The 19,676-nt window shown below is 47.8% G+C and overlaps 1 protein-coding gene across 1 annotated transcript in view; it reads right to left on the reverse strand.

Annotated features, from left to right (window-relative positions):
- CCDC85C (coiled-coil domain containing 85C) overlaps positions 1-19,676 on the reverse strand; it is a 111,845-nt gene that overhangs the window by 11,773 nt on the left and 80,396 nt on the right. Inside the window, exon 3 of the mRNA XM_010583930.1 lies at positions 13,699-13,803. Within this exon, the coding sequence (XP_010582232.1) occupies positions 13,699-13,803 (105 nt within the window). The remainder of the gene's footprint in view (positions 1-13,698; positions 13,804-19,676) is intronic.

Consider the following 19,676-nt stretch of genomic DNA (forward strand, 5'->3'; position numbering starts at 1 on the left):
CAAACTAGAGTAGATCACGAGGTCTCCCATACGACAGGCAGCAGCAACTTCTCACAGAACTGAAATCACTAATGATCTACAAAGCCTTTCCATGATCATAATCACTCTCAAAATTATTACGGAATACAAAAGAAATCAGAATGGTTAGAGAGAAATATTTTCTAAAGAGCTTGCTCATGCTTAACTGATCACCATACTAAGATAAACGTGCAATTGTCAGCAATGGCGAGTGCACCAAACCCCCATGCCGATGGCCCGCTATGCCCCAAGGCACAGAGACCTCCCCACCACATGAGACTGTTACTACGAAAGGCCAAACATGCACCTGAATAAAGCGGGGAAGCAAGCAAGGATCTCACCAACACCCCCACTCTTTGCAGCTGTAGGATGCAACAAGTAAAAATACCCACACTGCTAAGGGTGGCTTAATATTTGTCATTACATTTAGCGCTTTTCGTGCAGTTGCACCCTTAGAAAAGGCTCTTTCCAGATACACAAAGAGTCAGAGTTTTATAAAGGGGGGTAGGTGCTTCATTCCCACTGATTTCAGTGTGGTTCTCAAAAAAAAAGCTTCAGCCAGACTCCTATCAGCTTCCTGCACGGAGGCATACATAAAGGAGGCCAGAAAAGAGGGGACTGTAGTCAGCAAGGAAAGAAATGACAACATATCCAGCAGGATGCATGGCCAGCCTTTGGAGGATGGAGGAGAGGAAAATGGGCAGAGTTCACCAATAGTGTTAGCTGAAGGGGAGGAAATGGAAGGAATTGGAGATAAGGTCAAGGCTGCTGGACTGGAAAACTGCCAGCAGCGGGAGAGAAGGGAGGGAATGGGAAGAAAGAGGAGGATGTGCATTTTACCCAGCAGGAAACCAGTTGAGATGAAATGTAGGGGAGGGGGAACAGAGATAGGAGATAGGAGATTGGAAGAAAGACAGGAGGGAGGGGGAAATCTCGGGAAGTCAGCGTTAAGGTAGTAGCTGAAATCACACAGATGGAGGAGATTCCTCATGCCTAAAATAGATGCATTTGGAAACTGTGGGTAAGAATTACCACAGCTGCACCCCAGCACTCTAACTCAGCAGCTACTCTGAAGACCTCTGTCACTGCAGAAGCCCATGCCCTTCCCACTCCCTATCGCTGACATTTTCACAGCCATGGGAACACAATTGATTCAGCACCCTGACAGACAATAATAGCAAGGTTAATCTGGTTACATCCTAAGAAGCAGAAATTGTCCATATAGGCAAAAAGCAATACAGTGTGTTTTGGGGCACACATCACCCTCAATTTCCTCTCCCTGTCTGGTGTTGTCAAACATGCACACTCTGTATTAGACAGACATCTGGCTTTTCCACTTGTTAGCATTTCATAGCGTTTGGTAGCTCAGAGATGGTTCACTCTTCATCCTCAGACATGTGGCTGAGGTGTCACATGATTATATAAATGAATGGTGCTAAAAGACAGCTCAGAAGTCACCCAAAAGGATGCCATTATATTTATAATAAAGCTGTTGAGAAATACCATCTTGGTCATTTTTCTAGTTTACTTCTGCTGAGGCTGAATGTCAGCAGAATGAGAAGCTGAGTCATTTCAAAATGTGAAGTTTCTTACTCTCTTTGGCCCCAACTAGCTTTAGAGTTGCTCCAGATTTACAGCAGCAGAGATGAGACTGGAAGTTAGCTTGTTTAACTCATCACTTATACAAGGAATTTGTAATTCAAAAAGAAAACAACTAACTGTAGATCTATGTTGTGGTGTCAAATGGTCACCAGGGTAGAATTACATCGCACACCACTTTCTGTTTCATCCACAGCCACAGTTACAGTGCCAAAAGAGCTGCCCAGCGATGAGATTACCAGCCTAATTAAGAGTGGAAGGCTCTAAGTTACGTATCTGATGCATTGGAGTTCCCGAGTGCTTGGAGGAAGCACTTTGTCTTCCCTATGCACAGGGTTTGTTGATCACTCCACCTCTGAGACCCAGAGATAGTTGTCCAAGATATGTCTTTAAGAAGAAAAAGTCCCAGAACCAAAGGCTGTGAAGGCGTGTGTGACCCAACCGATGCTTCCTAGCTAAGTTGGTGCTTTTGCTGCTCTGCAAACCACTGTGGGAGTTCAGAGCATTTGAGACCACTGTAGCGTGGATCTCTGATGAGTTCAGCCCTGGAAAGAACAGCCCTATCTCTGCTGCCGGGACGGATCTGGGACTGTAATGTCCCGAGAGGCTCCTGGTGAGGCTCTTCGCATCCCTCATGGGAGGCAAGTGCCAATCACCCACGTATGCAGCCACTCTCCCAGTGGGGAAACCACGACAAGAGCTCTTCCTCTGCCGCCTCTGGGCAGACAGCAGTACCGAAGCACCACTGAACACATTTCCCTTTCAGCCCTCACCTGCTCCTTCATTTCAAGCAGATCAGCACTGGATATTTGCTGGTGTCTGTGATGGGGCCAACGCACTTTTCAGAGCTTACTGTTCCCATGTAGCATCAGCCCCCTTTCCACCCCACCAGCCCCACATCGTGCATGCCCAAACCACAAATCCACCAGAGAAGCCCAATTCTGTTCGAGACCCTCGCAGAAACCTCTCACTGGAGCCTGCAGGGCTTGTGGTTCAATCTCCAAGTCTGTAAGGAGATTCACAGTCCGGCTGTATCATGACTAGACTAAGAAAAGAGAGAGGAACTCTGCAGTCGCTCATGCCAGAGCATCCTTGAAGCAATACGTTACGCATAGGGGATAAATCCCCAGGTGTCTATTGCTAAGAATGACGCTTGACCCAGTGACAGCCTCAAATCCAAAGCAGAAAACAAACCAAATCAAACTAGTCCCATGCACTGCCCCAGCCCAGAACCCGAAGATGATGAGCAAAGAATCAGTGCTGATGTGAGAAAGAAAATCTGAAGACCACAAATACTGCCAATTATCCTTTTTAATCTGACACCAAAAAATGAAGAGCAGAGGCCTCAACTGGCAGCTGCTGGAGGACATCTGCTCCTCTGTATCAAGCCACAACGGCATTGCCAGTGTCTAAGACCAAGTCACCTAATGAGTCCTTGCTGGCTCTGTCTGGTTGCATGGGAGGTGGTCCAGCACAGATGCTGGCAAGCACTGCCGTTGATACTCTTGCTACATGTTTGGAGGAACAAAATTAATAGGACTCTCTGTAATAGGGCACGCTGGGAACTCTTGATAATGACACACCTCCACAGAGACAAAGTAAGGCTTAAAATATGAACATTTCTTAATAACAGTGGGAATGCGTTGGACCCCAAGAAGAAAAGAGCCTAACTAGGGATGACAGGTGTCTGCTCTTTTAGAGGTTTTGGGTTGGAAATCTCCAAAAGGAACAAAGAAATTGCAATAAACAATTTCTCCTTGATTCCTCCAGGGATCTGAAAAGACATGAGACCTTGGTCCTGCCATCAGTTTTCAATCTCTTTCTGCTCAATTATATTCAGTCTTTTAATGACATCCTTTCCTACCTCAGCTCTGAGAGCTATTCCTGATCCGCACGCAGAAAGACTGCAAAGGACTAAGTTTCAAAACCCAGAGGAGAACGTCATGCTGATTTTACTTCAGTCACAGTCCAGGCACTGAGGGTGCTTACATGGAGCGCATGAGCAAGCATTAATGCTTCTGAACCACACATCTTCTCCTTGCCTTCTATTAATTTTTGTCTACCATTTCAAAAAACAAGCAGACATTCAGGATTCAAACCCAATTAAATAAACCACACTTTTCTAATGGCATACCTCAGACAACATTAAAGCTAAATGGAGTCATATCAGACACTCTTAAGTTTTTATTGCCAAGACAGAACAAGGAAAATTACATTATAGGCAGGCACTGCCAGACAACTCACAATAAAATTCCCAGGCACGACTATTTATCTCACAGTGGTTTTGCTTGCAGCCTGCTTACCTAGGTTTGAATTATACTTGGGGCCTTCCTTAGCACCCATCACCATCCAGGTGTTTTACATAAATAGAGGTGCTGACACGGCTCTGTAGATTAGGAACTGTTAAGGGACACGCAGGAGGCAGTAACGTGCCCACAGCCACAGGGAAAGTGGGTGGCAGAGCCAAAGGTGCAGTGTCTGACTGCAAACCCCAGCCCTGGTGTGCTGGCAGAACGGGAGGCCCAGCATATTTGGGTTTTGTGAATGGCGCTTGAGGCTACAAAGTTTAGAAAAGTGGCTGGAGCGGCTTCAGCCAGAGGCAGTGCTGGGGGGGCAGATGGAGAAAACCAGCAGCAAAACCAAGGACCGAGAGAGCAGGGGGTCACTTCGGCACGGGAGAAGCATTCCCAGACCCTCGCAGGGAACGCGCCGAAGCCCTGAAGCACGGTGCTGCCATCAGAAACGCAGCATCTGCAGCACTGAGGGCAAGCACCAGGCCCATTCAGAAAGAGAAATCTCCCGTCACACAGAGATGAGTCGCATCCCCAGGAGATCACACACACAAAAAAATCGCCCATTACCACCAGCCTTAGAAATTTCCTGGGCCCCACAAGGGCAGATCAGACCCCCTCATCGTTTTGCAGCCTGGGCCACGTTTCCCGTCCTCCGCTGCCTCGCCGCTGCAGAGGGGTTAATGGCTGAAACAAAGCGACGGTGCCGCACGGCGCTGAAGCGTGACGTGACTCCGGGCTGACATTTCTCCCTCCCTTCCTTCGAAGCCCCTTCCCTCCCTGCCGCACCTTCTCATGCCCGTGGCAGCTCTGCCGCTGCCCCCACGCGTGGTGCTCCTGAAGGGGTCCGGCTCCTCTCGTGGCCCCGCAGGGACAAGGCTCCCTGAAGGCACCCTGGCAGCAGCCTCCTCCCCGGCTGCAAGAGGGAGATTTCCCAGAGGCACGGAGAAGCAACCGGCACCGGCTCCTCTGCAAACCGCACCGTGCAAAGCGCAGCCTTTTTGCCACTCTGCCGCGGGCGATGCCAGACCTCTCGTGCCTGGGCGCGGGACACCCTCGCCAGAGCCAGGGAGCACCCAGGTCCCTTATGTGTCCAGCCTGGCTGGCAGATGATCCAAAGCGATGATGACACTCGGCTGTTGTTATTCCGTGCCCACTGTGCAGAAAGCCTGCCAGCATCCAGCTCAAAACAAACCACCCACTCCCCCCTCGTGCGCTTAAATGGCTGCACGGCCCTACGTTCCCGAAGTCACAGCGGGCTGCCTCGCAGCTGCGAGCACTTGACTCCCTGCCACCAGGCAGGCAGAGGAGAAGGAAGACGTGGGAGAGCCCGCAGACAGACACCGCGGTGCTCCCCAGCACCACACGGGTCCCGGCCACCGGCGGGAGTGAGTGCAGGAGCCATCAGCGCCCCGTATTAGCATCCTCCCTATCAAATCAAGGGACTTTATTGCAGATGCTGATCTCCTTTGGCATTACTTAATTTGCTGCCTTTAATCATAGAGAGCAGCTGGTCATGTAAACATTCAAATCCATGAATTAACCATTGGGTCCACACCAGAGCCGGGCAGAGCCCGTCTGTACGGCTCACCCACCGCCTCCCGCACCTTCACCGCGTTCACAGGTATCTACTTAAGTAACAAAAAGGGCTTACGCAGCCCTTTTGATTAATAAAGAAACAATTTAACTGTTTCATTGCGTTCTGAGCATAAACATCAAGGACACCTGACAAAAGATGAGCTCTTGTCCCCAGCGGGCACAACACAGCGCTGGCTGTACGGGCTCTGCTGGGGCACCAAAGGAAAGGGAGGATTTCAGGGACTGCCCCAGACAGGACAATGTCAGGACACTGTTTGCAACTGGATCTCATCTACAAACAGGAAGGGTGTCTTTTCTCAGCACCGTGCTAACGGCAGATCGCAGCTCCAGCCTCGGAAAACTCCTCGGCGGGTGCAAAGCCGGTGAGCCAGCTTCCTCCGGCAGCGGAAGGGGAGAGGAAGAGGAGAGCGGTCACTCTTCGGGCTGGTAACACCATTGCACAGCTGGAACGGGTGCACGCTGTTAAAAAGCCCCACCGACAGCTTTAGCTCCACCTCGGACTGTGGAATTATTACCAACATGATATATTCGGAGCAGTTTCAGCCCGTAACTACCTGATACAAGCAAACAAGAAGTCTGACGGCTACGGACAGAGCGAGCCCATGCTGTACTCACGGACAAAGTGCACTAACTCCAACTGACTCACAGGGGCACTGTCAGCGTAAGTATTTTGAGAGGTGCTAGTTCTTTTAATAAAGGAATGTCGAGCTCATTTGATTTCAGAAGGAAACCGTGGGTATTTTTAAGACTTTCCTCATTTTGAAGCAAAACCGATTTGGAGATGGCCCAGGTGAAAGCCGCTGAGTGGGTGGAGGATGCATGCAGACGCGGGAGGATACCTGCTCACATCTGTATTGGCCCTCCTGGTCTCCATTTCAGGCTGGCTGCCCTGGCCGTCGCTGGCGAAGCAGCCTCTGCCCAGGTCTGGGGCAGAGCGAGGGTCTGCCGTGCTTGCATCTCTCCCCCGACCCACTGCCAGCCCCACACAAACGCACATGATAAATGAGCACGAGAACCTACAGCAGATCCTCAAAGCAGATGAATTTTTCTCGCCTCTTGCGGTTAGCTGTAAGGGCGGATTATGGATACTGTCAGTGCCTCTTTTGCTCATCAAATCCCCAAACTTTCTCATTGCCAAACTTTGTGTCGGTTGGCTGCTGTGGGGAAAAAAGCCACCCGCTGCTCAGAGACGCTGCAATAACTGCTGATGAAGGGCAGCTGCCTTCAAAAATGGATCAGCTTGTTCTCAGCTGCTGGTAATACACTCTGAAGCTTCACAATAGCGCTCCCCGGGCTGCAAATCCCGACAAACCTTTCATTTTACTTTCCCTTCCACAGCCGCTGTTGCCGCAGCAGCAAAACGGCTGCCTTGAATTTCTCTCTTTGTCTGCTCAATAGCATCCTGGTGGTATCGATGCTGCCGGCGGGAAGAAGCTGCCTTCTGCCGCGCTCCTTGATCATTGTTTCTCCCTGCCTAAAAAGGGACTGTGGCCGTCTCCGCTGCTGGAAGAAGGCAAGAAACAGGCCTCGGGTTGTCCTCCGACACACGCTGGCAGCGCTCAGCTCAACTGACAGCCGCAGGGATGGGGCGCATGGATGGGAGAAAGGAGGGGACCGTCGGAGAGCTGCACAGGATGGGCTTGGTGGAGCGACAGAAGGGGCTGAAGGCATTCTGAGAGGCTGCGACACGATGCTGAAGCTGCAAAGAGCAGACCCGGGGATGCCAGAGGCACCAGCCAGCCCAGGGATCCCCACGCCCAGGGGCTTCATGCAGCGCAGCGAGAGGCTGGGGGCTCCGTGCTGGTGGTGGCAGGGTTCCTGTGCTGTGCAGGGACATCTCGGGGCCATGCTAAGGTCCCCAGTCCTCTGGGTGACTCTGCAGGGGCATCAATGCCCAGAGGGTTCCCCTGGCTCTTCTGGGAGCGTCTCCTGGGCACCACAATGGGAACAGTGGTCTCTGGCAGTTTCAAACCTGATTTTAAAAGTCAGGTTGCCTTTAAGAAGCCGATCCAGTTCTTCTCCCTGAGAGGAACAGATTTACTCCCACGCAGGCTGAGGAAGGGACTAGCAGACTTGCTCTGGGTCCCCCAGTGAGATCCGAGATCAAGCTTGGGCCACAGCCACGTCTCCCTGCCTGTGCCAGGCTGGCGCAGGGGCCAGCTTGGTCCTTCCCCTGCAGGGAGCTGAGAGAGAGAGAGAGAGACCGAGTCACCTTCTCACTTTTCTCCTGCCCTTGTATCGAAGAGCATGGAGACCACCATCTTTCCAGCCAGAAGGAAGAGACAGGACTGCCACTGAGGCTGGGGTTTAGCTACTACGTGCCCTTGTATCACATCCCCCCGCCACCGCTTTCGCAGGCTCAGGAGACAGCCAGCGCGTCAGCTAAGGATTCTCTTATCATCCCTTCCCACCCCATCTAACGGCTTCTCTTTACACCTACAGACCACAAACATTTGGGTTTGTTTTTATAATAGCACGCATGCCATCTGGCAAAACGAAATACGCTTCTCACAAGTATGCCTACAAGGCAGAGCTACAAAACGCAGCTGGTTGTGACAGCATGGTGGGAATCAAGGGAAGGAGCCGAAGAAGCCAGTGCTGCAGCCGGGCAGCCAGAGCCATCTCTCAGGCTTTGCATCCTGCACAGAACAGGCACTGGACAAAAATGCAATGAGAGACAGTGCCGGGAAGCCAGGGACTCGGCGGTCCTCTCAGTCGAGTGCTCTCTGCTACATAACCACACTTGCCCTGCTTCTTTGCGCTTTCCTATGGACTTTGCTGGGTTTGGAGTAGATTCAGGGAGGAAAATGGTATTGTCTCTTCCCAGCCTGGCCTGTAGTCTATAACCAGACTCCTGAAAGATGCAGCTTTGAATACGCTAATGGAAATCTCACTTTTTTCCAGAGATACTTATTGTAGTCCCTAGGGATGTATATAAAGGCTGGGCAATGGCACTGTCATCACTGCCTTCTCAAAAGAGGGAGCTTTGCTCAGCCCTCGCAGAGCGTATCTGCAGGTGCTTTCCCTGGGGACTCCCAGCTCCAGACCCCAGGTGAGCACAGGTCCCTTCCTTCAGCCACCACCTACAGCACCCACAGACACGTCTTCCCGCACTCAGCCAGGGCACCGCTGGGAGCTCCTGCTCCTCACCACGGGGTTACACAGAAAACTACGGCAGTACAAACTTAGTACAAAAACTTAAGGAAGGGGAAGGTGATATTTATTTTAACCTAAAACTGATTTCTCAAACGTGTCACGCACACCTGCAGACCTACAAACTCACACTCATGCATTCACCAACAGGTAGATGTCCATGTGGCATGGTCAGCGTCACTGTGTGCAACACCGAGGACAAGGGACACCCACTAGCAAGTCCTAACGACAGCTCTGGCATCCCTCCTCCTTGACAGCAAAGAACTGGGTTCTGGACACATTTTTCACATGCTTTAGGAGTCAATGGTTATTACAGGCTGATCTTTAACTCAGCATCTTGCTTACCCCTCATAAAACCTAGGAAAGCTGCTGCCTGTTGGTTCCTTTCCCTCATCTTGTGCACCTTATCTAAATCCTCCTCTTGGAGCCAGGAAGCGCAATGGCACATCACAGTGCAACCTTGCTCCTGTTATCAGGGAACAGGTCTTCTAGTGATGAGCCATCTGTGCTGTGGCCTTATCACAGCACAGACTTCCTGGTCCTCATGCAAAACACACATCCTGCAGCGTTCACCCATTTGTTTGCTGTCGGTTGTGTCTTTGGTCATCAGCACAGGCCATCCCCGCATCCCTTGCTCTAGCGTTCCTGCTGGTGTTTTCACACACGCTTTTCCGTTCACACTACATCCACATTAACCGTAATATTTCCATTAAAAACCTCAATATTTCCATTACAAACCTCAACAATTACTTCCATCAAAGGCAGGATTCCTATTATAAATCACAAGAACACTGCTAGTAATTTTAAGTGTAAGCCAGCCAGGCTAGCTCCGACTGCTAGTAACAGGCTGGTTCACATTTAACGGCATTTTATGCCAATGTCAATAAATGGCTCCTCCAGCCAGCTGGCTTATGAGCTTCTCAAGGTGAAGGTACCTCCAACCATAGGAACATGAGCAGCCCTGAGGCCACCTTCCCATGCCTGGGCACTGAGATGTGCCTGGGGCACAGTCACAGGGCAGCGGGCAGGAACGTGAAGGTCTGCAGGGACCGTGTGTCCGTGTGGGCAGCCAGAGCACCCAAGAAGAGGCCAAAGGGAGCACAGAAGAGACAGAGGTGCAAGCTCTGGGCCATGCCTCAGCCACCACATTCATCCTTGGCTGTGCTACAGGGGCATCGAATGCTCCAGAAGTCAGCATCTGAGAGCCCAGCTCTTAGAAAATGAATTGCTGAAACATGACTATTAGTAACAAAATAAGAGCTTTATCGCTGTGGATGGGGAATTTCCTTTTTCACCATGCGTTTTCCCCGTGTCAGAAACTTAACTCGGCAATCATTAGATGTGACCAAAGGTTAAGCACTGTGTAGGGTGGCTTTATGGAGAGTGAGAGACTGGAGAGCTGACACTGAGTGTGGACAAATCCAGCTCCCAGTCTTCATTTATCACTCGGTTAATGCTGGAGAAAGCCCAGGAGAGAAACAAGTGAATTCTCCAGCAATGCTATACTGTTCCAAAAGTTAAACACCACCTTTTAGTGTCCACTCGTGGAGGATCCTGGAGCACTTAGTGCTATTTAGCTTAGCGATAAAGAACTGCCTGAAAACCATGCTATGGAATGGGTGATTTCTCACCCAATTCCTTCAAGGGAAATACTGAGGCACAGAGAGGTGAAAAGAAGGTATGTATGTTTGCGGGAGAAGAGTCCCTCCACAGTGGCAGGCACGGCTCCCAGTCCTGATTCACAGCACTGCGCTGACAGGGCTCCTCCTCTCCCTGCAATGGCACTTACCCAAAACCACCGTTATTCTCCTAAAACTCTCAGTGTTACTGAAATGTAATTTCCACCTCACTAACTAGAGGTGAGACCATATGACCGGGCAATCCAGACTCCTTGGACAATGCCAACAAACAAAACTGAAAGTCGGTAACACCCACGTGGTACTGTTAAAATCCAGAAAAGCTCTGAGCTGGAAGAGTTTCCAGGGCAGACTGAGCATCACCTTCTCTATGCGCTCCAGCCACACATCTGAGACTCCCCAACATTACTCCTCCAACAGCTTCCTGCAGTAAATCGGGGGGCTGCTAATCTGAGTGCAATAACTCATCCCAAGTGCTGCCGCATCGACACCGTGGAGGAGCCACGAAGGGAACACATGCAGTGTAGGTAAGACATGAATGCAACACGGGTGAAAAAATCTGTTCTAACTACCACAGAGGACCAAAGTACTGAAGACACACCAACAACCCAGGCTACAAATGCAAGCCCAAGACCTCCAAGGATGCTTTCTGATCATTTCCATCACTGATACCCAGACACCAGGCTGGCCACTGGGTCCTCAGCAGTGCACTGCTTACAGGTACCTCAAAGTCAGCTCCCATGCCTGGCACATCACCTGACTCAAGCCTAAGCAGGTCTGGAGGCCGTCAGCGATGGGAAAGAACAAGCCCGCCCAACCAGCTTGCCCTGGAGCCTGCCCCTCTCATCCCAGGGGAATGGCAGGTCCCACAGGGAGCTGCTTGTTGCCACCTCCTCTCATGCCTCACTCAGAGTCCAAGCCCGAGGGAATCACCCTCACCTCCCACAGGACACGGGGAGCCTCTAGTACACCATGAGATGACTTCAGTTTGCAGTTCCCAGGGCTGGGGAGTTTGACCAGCCTGCTATGACTTCAAGCTAACATACATGTCACACCTTCCCTTGCAATAGCCAGGGGCTTGTAGGTCAGAACTAACCCCTTGGGACTGCTTTCCCTGAGTATTTGGTAACCGCTGCAGACCACAGAGCAAACCTGTAATTCACTATCTGCATGATGCACCACAGACTAAACAGTGCACAGATTGCAATTATGAGTGTCTTTCAATTCTGCGTCTTGAGTGTGTGCCAGTGTCCGTGATCCAGGATCCATTAGAAACACCAAACTGTTTCATCAGCTGAGGTACGTCAGGGCCATGGAGAGCTGGAGTGATGCCTATGTGCAAACTGTGTGACAGTGAGGGATGTGCTGAGGAACTTCTCCAAAGAGTTGCACAGGCAGTGACGATGAAGAAACCCTGAACGGATGTGACAGCTTTGGAGACGACACCAATTGTCCATCACTCACCCACATGAAGCCTGTGCAGGCATAAAGAGGAACGATTTCTCACAAACTCATGCCTGCTGTCAAAAAAAAAGGCTGCAGAGAAAGTCAGGTACGGCTAACTGTCCACTTTCTGGGAGGTGCCTGAGACATTCAAAGACATCTGCATGAATTTGTGATTGTTATCCTTTGTCACAAAAACAATATATCATGTCAAGCCACAAGCCAAAGGGATTTTCATAGGAATAAGTAAATAAATGGCTATGTAAGTATTCCAGACGGTGTGGATTTTGTTTTGTTTCTTCTCTGTCATCTTCCCACAAAGAAGGCAGAACACAGCCAGGGTGACAGATGAAGGTGAGTGTCACGCAGCCCCTGGGCCTCTCCATAAATGCCAGGTGCCACCTCTTCCTTAAGGAAGGAAGGAAGGAAGGAAAGCAGGGACAAGTGGCCGGGAAGGGCTCCAGCAGGCAGCACTGCCTGCCGCCAGCCCTCACGCAGCCCTGGTGAGCTGTGGGGGCCAATGCTTAGGCGGAGAAGTCTCCTGCCAGCTCCCAGCCCAGGCACAGCTCCTCTGCAGAAAGCTGCTGGCCGTATCCTGGCCTGACTCACAAGATAAACATAAAATTGCGTGTAGTGGCACTCCTCGGGGTAACCAGCACAGGCCAACTGAGCATGCCCCACCTGGAACCAAGCTGGGGATCAAAAACCTGAGCACAAGGGAAGCAAAGCAAACATCCCCCAAACCATAATGCACCGGCACAGCCAGACAAACATCTCCAGGCCTCATTATAAAGTGAGATTATATTATTATCTCTCTGCCCTCATTATAAAGTCTCCTGACTTTATATATGGGGCACAAATTTAGAAAAGTGGATATTCAGCTGCAGTTTTCCATTTCATTTGCATGGTTTTATCCCTTTTTTTGGCTGGCGGGTCTCCATCCATCCTGCTGTTCAGCAGGGATAGAAAGGGGCTCTGCTTTCACGCTGGAGTTTTATTTATGCAAATGTTCTTAAATTATTATTACCCCCTTTTTTACAGCTCTAAGAGGCATGCTAGACGCATAGAACAACTTTTACCCAAGCAGGCAGCCAGCGTACAACTGGTCCTACAGTACCCGCAGCTCTGCTGACCGGTGCCCTGGACACGGAGCAGAAGACGAGACGCGGGGCAGCAGGGAGGTCCCCCAGCTGTGCTCCCACCAGGCTTCTGCTCATGTTCACGACGCCCACAGCCCACTCAGCAGGACCCCCTGACTGCATCTATTCTTTTCCTGCAATCTAGCAAACGATGTCACCAAGCAAATGTAGTGTCTCAGGCAGCCAGACAAACATCTGGAAGACAATCAATCATCTGGCAGGGCTTGGCCTCCTCAGCCATGCCTGGCACACCAGTGCAGGAGGAGCCCTAGCACTGCAGCGCAGCATCTCTCTTTCCCAAGAGTCTTTAATCAAGATTCTGTTTGAGAAGAAGCAACGCAGGCAAATCTTAGCAAACATAAACCTCATTTGTGATACAGAAAAACCTGCAATGAAAGTCCTAAGAACTTAATTGCTAAAGCAACCCTGACCACGCACTGCCGGACACTTGGCAAACCATCTTTCCCCTCATCTACGACCAGCTTTTTGATAGCAGGCATACAAGGCATTTACAAAGAAGGAGCTGCAGGTATAACAAGACTCACCCTTGCTTTAAAAGACGCACAACAGTGACTGTCAGTTAACCGAAAAACCTGTGCTGGGAAGCTGATGATCCAAACTCAGGTAAAGATCGAAGTTTCCAGGGCTCCCCACCCTCCCAACAGCTGCAGGTTTCAGCTGAACATTTGCACCATGGGTTTCAGGGTGAATTCTCAGCTGGGAGAGCTCCCCCGTAATCTTCACATGCCCCCCTCCAGCCATGCCCGCTTTCGGGGAAACCCGCGGTTCTGTCTGTATAGGTAAGGAAACGTCTCTTACATTCTGCAGGGCGTCTTGATACTGCGGCAGTGACGAGAGCTGTGACTCAGAGTGGTACGGGGACAACCCTTTCCTCAGAGTCCTCAGGTCCCCCGTGCTGGACTGCTGCAAAGACAACGACAGAAAACAGGACGGTCCATATTAGTGAGAAGAAGGAAAGCTGGCCCCTCCTGCCGTATTGGCTCCTCCCGTGATCGCTTCTGCCCTGTGACCTATTCCCATTACTTCTCCCTGCAATAGCAGTGAGGGAACATTTTAATAAAATGCTTTTCCATGCCCACACCTGGAGGAAACATTTGCAAGCAGCTGGAGGTGAACCTTTGAAGGTCTACTCCATTAAGTGATACAGCAAGAACGCATTTTTATTTTACCCAAGTTCCTACATGTTCGTTAAAAACATTTGTTAAGAGGCAAATTAAAAAATATTTTTAAGGCTTCAGATTAAATCAAAAGCAGCAAAAGAAATCCACCAGGAGACATTTTCTGTATTTTTCTTTTTAAAAACAGCATAGGCTATTCCAATCACCTGCATGTGGAAAGCAATGAGAGTTTGTAAACAGTGCTACTGTGATTCACCTAAGCTCACAAAATGTGTGTGACAGGAACACCTTCTTATTTGGTTATAAATTTGCATGCATTCATAGGTCTTAAACAAAATCAGATAAATAAAGGTAGTCTATATGACCCTAGAAACCAGATAAATGCAATCAGTAGTCTGCGCTCAAAGGGAGAAGCAGGACTGGGTGTCAAGAGTACTGAATAATCTCCCTGGGACAAAGTTTCTGCCTCATGTTATTAGTTTTCTCTCTCTGTGATTCTGAAATGGGACAGTCCTAGAATGAGAAGTTTCTCATTTATAAAAGTACACCCATAAAAAGCCAATACACAAGTACCCAAAACCAAAGGTCTGGGAGAAGATAATATCTTTTTATAACCGATAAACATCCTCATTAACTTTTCATATTTTTAAGAGTATCAAGAAGTGCACTGTCCTCTATTTTAAAGCTACAAAATCATGACCTTTTAGATTTTTATGCTCCATTAAGAGTTTTGACTTGCACTTGCTACAGAAATGATGTTTTTCTACTTCAAAAGAACCAAAGAAAAGCCACTGGTGCAATAAAATTTAACAGGAAATCTCATAAATCAGCTCAACTGTATATAAAAACCCCTCAGTAACCCCAAAGGCCTGATCATAACCAAGACTTTGGGGACTGTGGCCATGCACAGATCTCTGGAAATATGGGAAGTTCATTTCCATCTCTTGCTCTCATTCAGCAGAGAAGAACTGGTGCATTCAGAGTGGACACATCATTTTCTATCAGTGTCAGAAACATCTTCTTGTAGCTACATGGCCTGTTTTAGGACATGTTCAGCTTTGGTTTTATTTCAAAATGTCATTTTCCTAGGTTAAAACATCTACTGCTTTCACAACCGTTCTGGTGCACTCACCCTATCAACTTTCCTTTTACAAGCTGTGAAGAGAAGGGCAGTTTTCAAGAAAGCCATCATGAGAAATGGATGTTAGTCCTCTATCACCCAGTCTGCTGGGAACTGTTGTGCCTCACATGGAGTCAAGTGATACAGAACGGCTTCAGCATACTGGATGTCTGGGGTTCCCTTGAATTTACAAGGTGGCATCAGAGAAGATCGTGGCCTGTATTTCTTCTGCGTTTCACAATAGAGAGTCAGAGACAGAAAGATCTGAAGGAGATAATCCCTTCTGAAGCTAAAAAGTGACTGCTGCGAAACTGAGTTTCCTCCACCATGCCTGGGAGGTAAGTACTTTCAGAGGAAGGTTAGCAGGTCACGAAGGAAGCCGATGAGAAGACTCTTAGTTTACTGGCATTGTCCCAGGCATGTGATGTGTAGGGGCCTCTTGGTGGTTATCCTGAAAGGATTTTACCCTGCGTGGTTACGCTTCCACTGCCCTGCTGTGTGCAAACTCTTCTTCACTATCGCACGTGCACGGGGGGACAGCAACCTCCTGGAGAAGTCCCGACACTCCGCTACTCGCTCCTTTAGTTTGTCAGCCCAGGGGCTCTTGCACCCGTCCCTGACATCTGTGATGAACGGGCACTTGCACGGGCACGGGAAAAGCAGAATAAAACGGCAGAGCGAAAAAGTGAGGTTGTAGCTTTGTGCCAGAGACCCCAGAGGTCACAGATCTCCTCGGAGGCTCTGCTCCACCCAGGACGTGCACTGCCTCGCCGGTGTTTAGAGGCGTGGGATTGCTCAGGCTTTTGCAAACCGCACTGAGACTTGCAAAATGCCACGTGCTTATGGGTCACCAGGAGGGTAGAAACAGGCCTGAGAAAAAGAGATTTGGTGGACATTTGTTTGCCTCCCAGAAACTTGTTCTCTTGCCCCCAAACCTGAATGGGTTGGTCTACACTAGCTGTAGCCTGTGTTTCATCACACTACAGCTTGTCCCCACAGAAAGTCAAAACGTCTCGCTCACTGAAGGGAGTAAGGCACCCAGACCTAAGTCTAGTCAACACACAATATCATATTGCTGTGGCTAAAAATACACTAGTTTAAACTGATTTAATTTAACTGCCCTATGCTCCTGCCTGGAGCAAGAATCTGCATTAATTTCAATTTGACTTAAATTGGTTGAAATTGTGTTGGTAAATATACAGATACAGTCAAAACTCTGCTCTAACAAGTGTTTATAATGGATTAGTTCTATTGCTTTTTTTAAGCAAATCCCATTTAAGACAGCGCACTTGTGTGTGACAAAATTATTGTTAAGTTGTTTCAGTCACTGCTGATTATGAATCTGACCTAATGCATTTGATTTGATGGAAAGATTCCCACTGAGTTCAGTGAACATCAAAACAAGCTCTTAATTAAAGAAAAGAAAGGAAAAAGGAAAAAAAATAAAAGGAGAAGAAAAAGAAAAGACAAGACATCTAAGAAACAAAAATGCTGAATGGAGATCTATCCAGAAGAGGAATGAGGTGTTTGGAGCATGAGGTGGGTTTGGTAGGGCAAGAAAAATCCTCATCTGCCATTATTTATAATGCATTCACGCTGGAGATGGCCAAAGAACCACTTTTTCCTACCGCTGTCAGCTGTAAAGCCAGTCCCTTTCACGAGCACTCCACTCAATGCAATTTTCCTTCTATATTTTCTAGAATTTGTTTCAAAATGTATCTTACTCTAATTATTTTTTACAACAGCCTACCAATCACAGTACTGCACTATTTATTTTCTTTGCACTAAAAGCAAATGTGTACTTCTTCATCGTAGAAGGAAAACTGCTTTTTCTTCTTTTTAAATTAAAATGGTGCAGTGACACGTATTCATCAGACCTCCCTAAACATTTACACATTCATTGGGCTTTGCTATCAGTGTTAGAGCTAACCAGGAAAAGAAAGTGAATCCCTCATTAAAAAGCAATATGACTAATGATGCATCAGAATGAGTAGCCATTACTCCACTTAAACCTAAATTAAAAATCCTGGTATTTGCATTGTCAATTCACTCACAGAATGAAATCTCTTATTACCTTACCCAATTTTCATTACTGAGATGTAAGTGGATCCCAAATTGCTTTTCTAGTCAGAATGGCATTTTAAAAGTGCAAACCCTGATCATCTCTGTTCATCATCATTGTTGGAGATTATCTCAATTGATGGGTAACATGTCTATAATAAATTACCCTTCAGGTAAAATCACTTCACATTTCTGGAGTTTCAAGGAATTTATCAGCAAAATAATTTTCATCTGAACTAAAAGTCCATGGGAGGGTGCCATTTCAATTGAACTTTTATTGGGAGTGTTTTCTAACCTGAGGAGCGGAGAGAAGGGGAAGAACACAGAAAAGGAGACCAAGAGAGAGCTGAGGAGACTCATAGTCAGTCTTTACTTAACCTGATCAAATTTACAACTTGCATGACTTGAAATACACCTGTCCCCAGCAAATGCCAACAACTGGCCATTGACTACTTTGGAGTAGGTCTTGCTCTTTTACTGTGAATTTTTTTCGAGCACTATTTTCATCCAAATGTTAAAAAAAAAGGAAAAGGAAAGGAAATAGAGAAAAATAAAGCATCTGCTGACTTTCACGGTGGTACGAAAGTGCAAGACCTCGCCTAGGTCTAACTCAGCATCGCTCTACATGGTGTTGCCTCCCTTTACCGGCCAATGAGCATCGGGACAAGCCTGCAGACCCAACACCTTCGCCTTCAGCGCAAACCTGTGCTACACACTGCCAATGCTGACAGCTCCGCCTGGTCCCTCGGACACAATAACTCTTCATTATCTGGAAATAATGACATGACATTTATTGCTAAATTTTTCAGCTAGGCAGAACTTGAAGTGACCCTGGAAGATACTGTTCTTGGACCAAGGCCCAAGATCTTTGTCAGCCCTGTTACGAAAGAAATGGACCTAGACATGCCCCTCCTGGCAGGGAAGGGAGTTTTGCCTACTCGTATCAAGAAAATAGGACCAACAAATCAGGTTTTTAGTAAAAATGGACTGCAAACCCAACTTTTTCTCTGTCTAGAAAACAGAAGCAATTTGATCATTAACATGGGTGGAAAGTGGTAAGTATTTTCCATAAAAAATAAGTTATTGTTTTAAATACTTTAGATAGAAATTAAAGTCTTGGTGTTTACCAAAGCCTAAAATTACATTTTAAAAAAAAATCAACAAACACTTGTTCCTATCAAAGCTTTCTGTCCTGCTAGCAGGGAGAAGAAATGGTGGCCTCTGACTTTTTGACCTGATGTGCTGAGTGATTCAATTTGAAAATAACACAAATAACACAAGAAGATGGATGGTGTTTGTGGTATTTTAAGGTCAAAGTACTATGAAGAAACATTCATTTTCCTTCCCGTTTTTGTCCAGTAAAGTCAGATCAGCGCTGTGGCCATGTTGAACCAACTGTGAAGATAAAGTGTTGAAAACTTATAGACAAGTTAGACAAATTATCTTTTCTGTTAACCTTCAGTGTTACTTCTGCTGGAAAGGAGAAAAAAGAAGACAAGGATTTAATTCTGAAGCACTTTGATGTAACAAAATGGACCATTCTTAACAGAAATTAAGTACAGAAAGACAGAAATTTACTTGACAGATATTTCTCAGCATTTATGAAAGAGATTAGCAAAAAACCCAGAACGATTTCAATTAGAATTATGTGCTGAAGTGACCGAGGAAAATTAAAAAGCAACACTGTCAGCTTCCAGTAATTCATGAATTAGCATTCAAAACAGGGTTGTTACATAAGTAGCCTTTAATTGAAAACACTGTTTTCTCCTTTGGTATAAGCTGGAACAGCCGAAGGCTGAACAGAGGTTAAAAAAAAAAAAAATAATCATAAATGATCAGTTTGACCCTGTGCCCTGCAGAAATATTAAAGCCTTTACAAAGGGTCACAGCTTCCCTTCTCCCCACGGTCTGCAGGGTCACCTTGGAGCAATTCGGGCGTCTACACATGGCATCCCATGCCTGCAAGTATCCAAGGCACCTGCGGAGGCTTGGCAGACGTGATGAAGAGCTGCTAGAGACCTCCATCCTCTGCTGCACAGTGGGAGCCAGGAGGGACAGCCCTGGTGGCACCTGAGGACTACGCCTGAGTACCTGCGATGCTGCTCTCTTCTTCACCTCTTTGTAACTCATTTGTAACCTCCTGCATTGTGAAAGCTTCCTCTCCTGGTCCACATGCCACTTAAAAAAAAAACCAAACAAAAAAACCCCCACCAATTCAAAGGGCAGGAGTCCTACAAAGCCCCTTTTTGTTTACCTCTGGGGAGTCCCTTTATAAAGGGATGGAAAAATGTGTCCAGAATGAAGAGGAGAATCAAGCATACATGAGTCACTGATTCCCAGAGGACTGTCATTTTGGAGGCTTTATAGTAATCAGCTTCATTTTCCTAGAACGCAGGCCCACTGGCACTAAGCTCAAGAGACAGCAGATTACGCTCCACACCACTTAAATGTATTAATATTAGATCTGCTATTCAACA

The sequence above is a fragment of the Haliaeetus leucocephalus genome, unplaced genomic scaffold (assembly GCF_000737465.1).
Source record: "Haliaeetus leucocephalus isolate CR32 unplaced genomic scaffold, Haliaeetus_leucocephalus-4.0 Scaffold932, whole genome shotgun sequence".
Classification (NCBI taxonomy): Eukaryota; Metazoa; Chordata; class Aves; order Accipitriformes; family Accipitridae; genus Haliaeetus; species Haliaeetus leucocephalus.